Source organism: Sinocyclocheilus anshuiensis, unplaced genomic scaffold (genome assembly GCF_001515605.1).
Source record: "Sinocyclocheilus anshuiensis isolate Anshui unplaced genomic scaffold, SAMN03320099.WGS_v1.1 scaffold284, whole genome shotgun sequence".
Classification (NCBI taxonomy): Eukaryota; Metazoa; Chordata; class Actinopteri; order Cypriniformes; family Cyprinidae; genus Sinocyclocheilus; species Sinocyclocheilus anshuiensis.
The window spans coordinates 1,937,389-1,941,617 of record NW_015554266.1 but is presented as its reverse complement, the minus strand read 5'-3'; the positions used below and the strand labels follow the sequence as shown (position 1 = coordinate 1,941,617).

At 34.1% G+C, this 4,229-nt stretch overlaps 1 protein-coding gene across 1 annotated transcript in view; it reads left to right on the top strand.

Annotated features, from left to right (window-relative positions):
- Positions 1-4,229, top strand: part of LOC107671282 (kalirin-like) — a 188,577-nt gene that overhangs the window by 132,007 nt on the left and 52,341 nt on the right. Inside the window, exon 12 of the mRNA XM_016464176.1 lies at positions 3,598-3,767. Coding sequence (XP_016319662.1) covers positions 3,598-3,767 — 170 coding nt within the window. The remainder of the gene's footprint in view (positions 1-3,597; positions 3,768-4,229) is intronic.

Genomic DNA, 4,229 nt, shown 5'->3' with positions numbered 1-4,229 from the left:
TGGAGTTATCTGCTTTTGCTATAAAACAAACTTTTAATATGTAAAAAAACATACTTTCAATGAACTTTAATTTTGCAAATTACCTGTATTTGTTTAAGTTATTATTACTTAATCAAAACAACACAACTGCAGTTTGATTGATATTACTTGGAATGCGCAATAAAAAAAACGGGATTTCTGAAAAAAATAAGTTATCGTCTGATTTTCCACACAAAAAGTCTGAGTTATCGGTTTTTGCAAATTAACTCTTCATACATATACATATATATATATACTGTATATATATATATATATATATATATATATATATACAGTATATATATATATGTATATGTATGAAGAGTTAATTTGCAAAAACCGATAACTCAGACTTTTTGTGTGGAAAATCAGACGATAACTTATTTTTTTCAGAAATCCCGTTTTTTTTATTGCGCATTCCAAGTAATATCAATCAAACTGCAGTTGTGTTGTTTTGATTAAGTAATAATAACTTAAACAAATACAGGTAATTTACAAAATTAAAGTTCATTGAAAGTATGTTTTTTTTACGTATTAAAAGTTTGTTGTATAGGAAAAGCAGGTAACTCCAACAGTCGTTTTTTGCCAAAAGCAGAAAACTGCACATTTCATGTTTTAGAGTTTAAAAAACACTCGTTTAATCTTTGTAATCTCCTCATATGACAATGTAGATGCCTGACAAACTTTGTTGATCATAAACTGTAAGGATGTGATTACACGCAATACACGGAGCTTTTCCCTCACCATTGTAACGCGCTGCTTTTGCAAGCTTCCGTGAAAACGTTTCAGCTTTTATTTTCCTTTTTCGCCCTGAAGATATCACAGGTTCATCAAGTTTGTCGAAATTATCCATCCTCGATCACTTTTAGTCAGCTTTGACGAAACTCCTCTCAGCTAGCACGTCTTTTCAAAGTGAAAGTAGCCTTGTCACCTGACCTGGATACAGCGTGCCGATTCGCTAAAATGGACTTATCGGCTTCTGTTCAAAAACAACAAGGGCGCTTGTCGGCTTCTGCAGTAAAACGTGAACTCGCGATGCCAAAAAAAACCCTGCTTTTTTGACAAAACGTGTTTAGGGTTCAGATCGCGCTATATGTGGAGAATAATGAATGGCAATCAGCTCTTTTTTTTTTTTAAAGTGCCATTTATCGGTTTTTGTAAATTAACTCTTCATATATATATATGAATATATAATTCATATTGTGACAAGATTAACCGCAGATACAGTTACTATGGAAACCACAAAGATGGCAACATCACATTCACCACTGTGCTTTGTAACTATGTCAACAGTGTTTGAAACTAATGTAAAGAGAAATGAGCTCCTGAAGTGGCATGTAGGCCGTGTTTATTTCTGTAAGGAATATCTGTATGTCTTTGCTGCGCGGTTTGGTTTAATGTATCCATTGTGTTTAGCTTTATCCTAATGTGGGTGATTTTTCCTGTATTGTAAATCTTGTCATATGTGTTACTGTTCAGAGCTCTTGTGTATGATTCATATGAATACTATTCCTGAGTGTGTCTCAAGCCCCTGTTGGGAGAATCATCTATCATGAGTATCACATCCTCCTGTAGAGCTGCTCTACGCCTGCAACATGTTAAAGCTAAACATGACCAGCCTCCTCGCTGTAGATTTGGAAACGCCTTATTCATCATTATAGACTCTCATTCTGCATCTGGCAGAGCTGATGTTCCCACGCTCATGGAGAACTTGGGAATGTCAGGGATTGATTATAAATTCTTAAAATCTCATGGGAATTCTATAGCATTTTTAGAAGTCTTTATCAAGTGATCACAAAGGTCATGGCAATTCATTGTTCAGAGGTGTTAACACTGTAAAGAGGGATCTGTGTTTATCAAACATGCCTGTGTGACTGATATTCTCTGGTCCTGTTCAGGAACTTCATCCACCAGCAAGATTGGCTTGTGCGTGCCTCAAAAGAGGGCTTACAATGACCTACAAAGATACATAACAGCTACAAGTGTATGCACTACTACGTTTTCAGGGGAGCCCATGTCTTATTAAGGGGAGCCGAGCTCCCCCTAGCTCCCCCGTAGTTCGCACCCTGTACTCACTGCATCAGTTTGCTGATTCTTGGTTGTCGGCACAGTTAGAAGTTAGAAAACAAGATGCACACAAATCATCATGATAACAGTTAACAACATTTTAACAGTTCTTTAATTTCATTTATGTAAAATCAGACAAATTATCTCTTCTGCTCATATCTAAGGGCTCCATTTTTTCCATGTTAGCATGTTTTTTTCTATTATTTTTTTTATGGTTGCAAACTGAAAAAAAAATTACAATACACATTGCTGAAATGCATATGTTCATTTAATTGCATAGCCAAATAGCATATTGGCTAATGGACATTATTTGGAATTAAATCTAGGGATTTTAATTTTTTTTTTTGCTCACCAAGGCACCATTTATTTGACTAAAAATACAGTAAAAACAGCAACATTGTGAAACATTACAATTTTAAAGAACTGTCTTGTATTTGAATATTTGTTCAAATGTAATTTATTCTTATGATGCAAAGCTGAATTTTCAGCATCATTACTCCTTCAGATCCTTCAGAAATCATTATAATATGCTGATTTGTTGCTCAAGAAACATTAATTATCATTATGAATATTGGAACACTTTTTACTGCTTATTTTTTTGTGGAAAACATGATACACTACTATTAAAATATTTGGGGTAAGTAAGCAAGGATTCAGCAAAAAATATCTCCAACATTAATAATAATAATAATAAGAAACATTATTAATAGTTAAGCAACAATAACAATTGATAATAATGGAGCTCCATATCTTAAAATATTAGCATAATCGAATGATTTCTGAAGGATCAAACCTACATCACCCAGCACTCCAGTGTTTGGGGAGAATTTTGTTCTGACTTGTAATGAATATAGTATCATTTCTATAGTTTAATCTTTTAGACTGAAATGTTAAAAATGGAAGCAGCATGAGAAATGAGAGCGTATATTTCCAGCTGCTTTCTAATATTGGATTCAGGACAGATTATTGTTAGACGAGCATTATAATCTGTGCAGACAGGTCACTCCATCTCTGAGTCTGTAGAGAAGTTTAGAAACTTTTTTTAGGTCTTTGCAGGAGTAAGTGTGTTTCTGTGCTTGTATATGGGTCAGGTTTGGGCTCTGTTGTGCATAATAAATGTTTGTTACCCTTTATTTTAAGGTGTACTTGTTACAGTGTAATTATACATATAAGTAGTGAGTAATATTAATTAACTACATGTACTTACTATATGGTTAGGGTTAGGATTGGGTTTGGCTTAGGGTTACTTGCATGTAATTATGCATAATTAATTGTTATTGTGATAGTAAGTTCATGTAACATGCGTAACAAGGACACCTTAAAATAAAGTGTTACCTAAATTGATAGTAAAACAACTTAATAAAATACCAATAATGTCTCAATCAAAATGTAAAAGGACAGGAAGTTTAGAAGTTATATCATATTTAGGAGGAATATCATGAGGAAATACTGTGACTGAAAGTCTGCACACCTGTTCATGTGTGTGTATATATGTGTGTGTGTGTGTTTCAGTTGTGGACGTGGATGGAGGACCTGCAGAAGGAGCTTCTGGAAGAAGTTTGTTCTGATTCGGTGGATTCGGTTCAGGAGCTGATCAAACAGTTTCAGCAGCAGCAGACAGCCACGCTGGAGGCCACACTCAACGTCATTAAAGAGGGAGAAGACCTTATGCAACAACTCAGGTATCAACACACACATAGTTTCGCTCATGAGTTTACACACTTACAAACACTTTTCAAAATCTCAAAAAGGCTGCATAACAGGTATTTACATATTTCCCAAAATAGACAAAATAACTTAATTTAAACAAATTATCCTGTTCAAATGTTTACGTATCGTTGATATGTAAACTTGGTTACACTTTATTTCGATAGTCCACTTTAGACATTCTACTAACTATAAGTAACTTTGTAACTACATGTCAACTACATGTCAACTAATTCTCATTAATTTGCATCTACATGTCTACTAACACTCAGAGTAGACTGTTAGGGTAGGTTTAGGGTTAGTAGAATGTTGACAAAGAAAGTGTTAGAAGACATTAAGCAGACAGTCTACTAATACTCTACTAACTGCTAGTTGACATGTAGTTGCAAAGTTACTTACTGTTAATAGAATGTCTAAAGTGGACTATCGAAATAAAG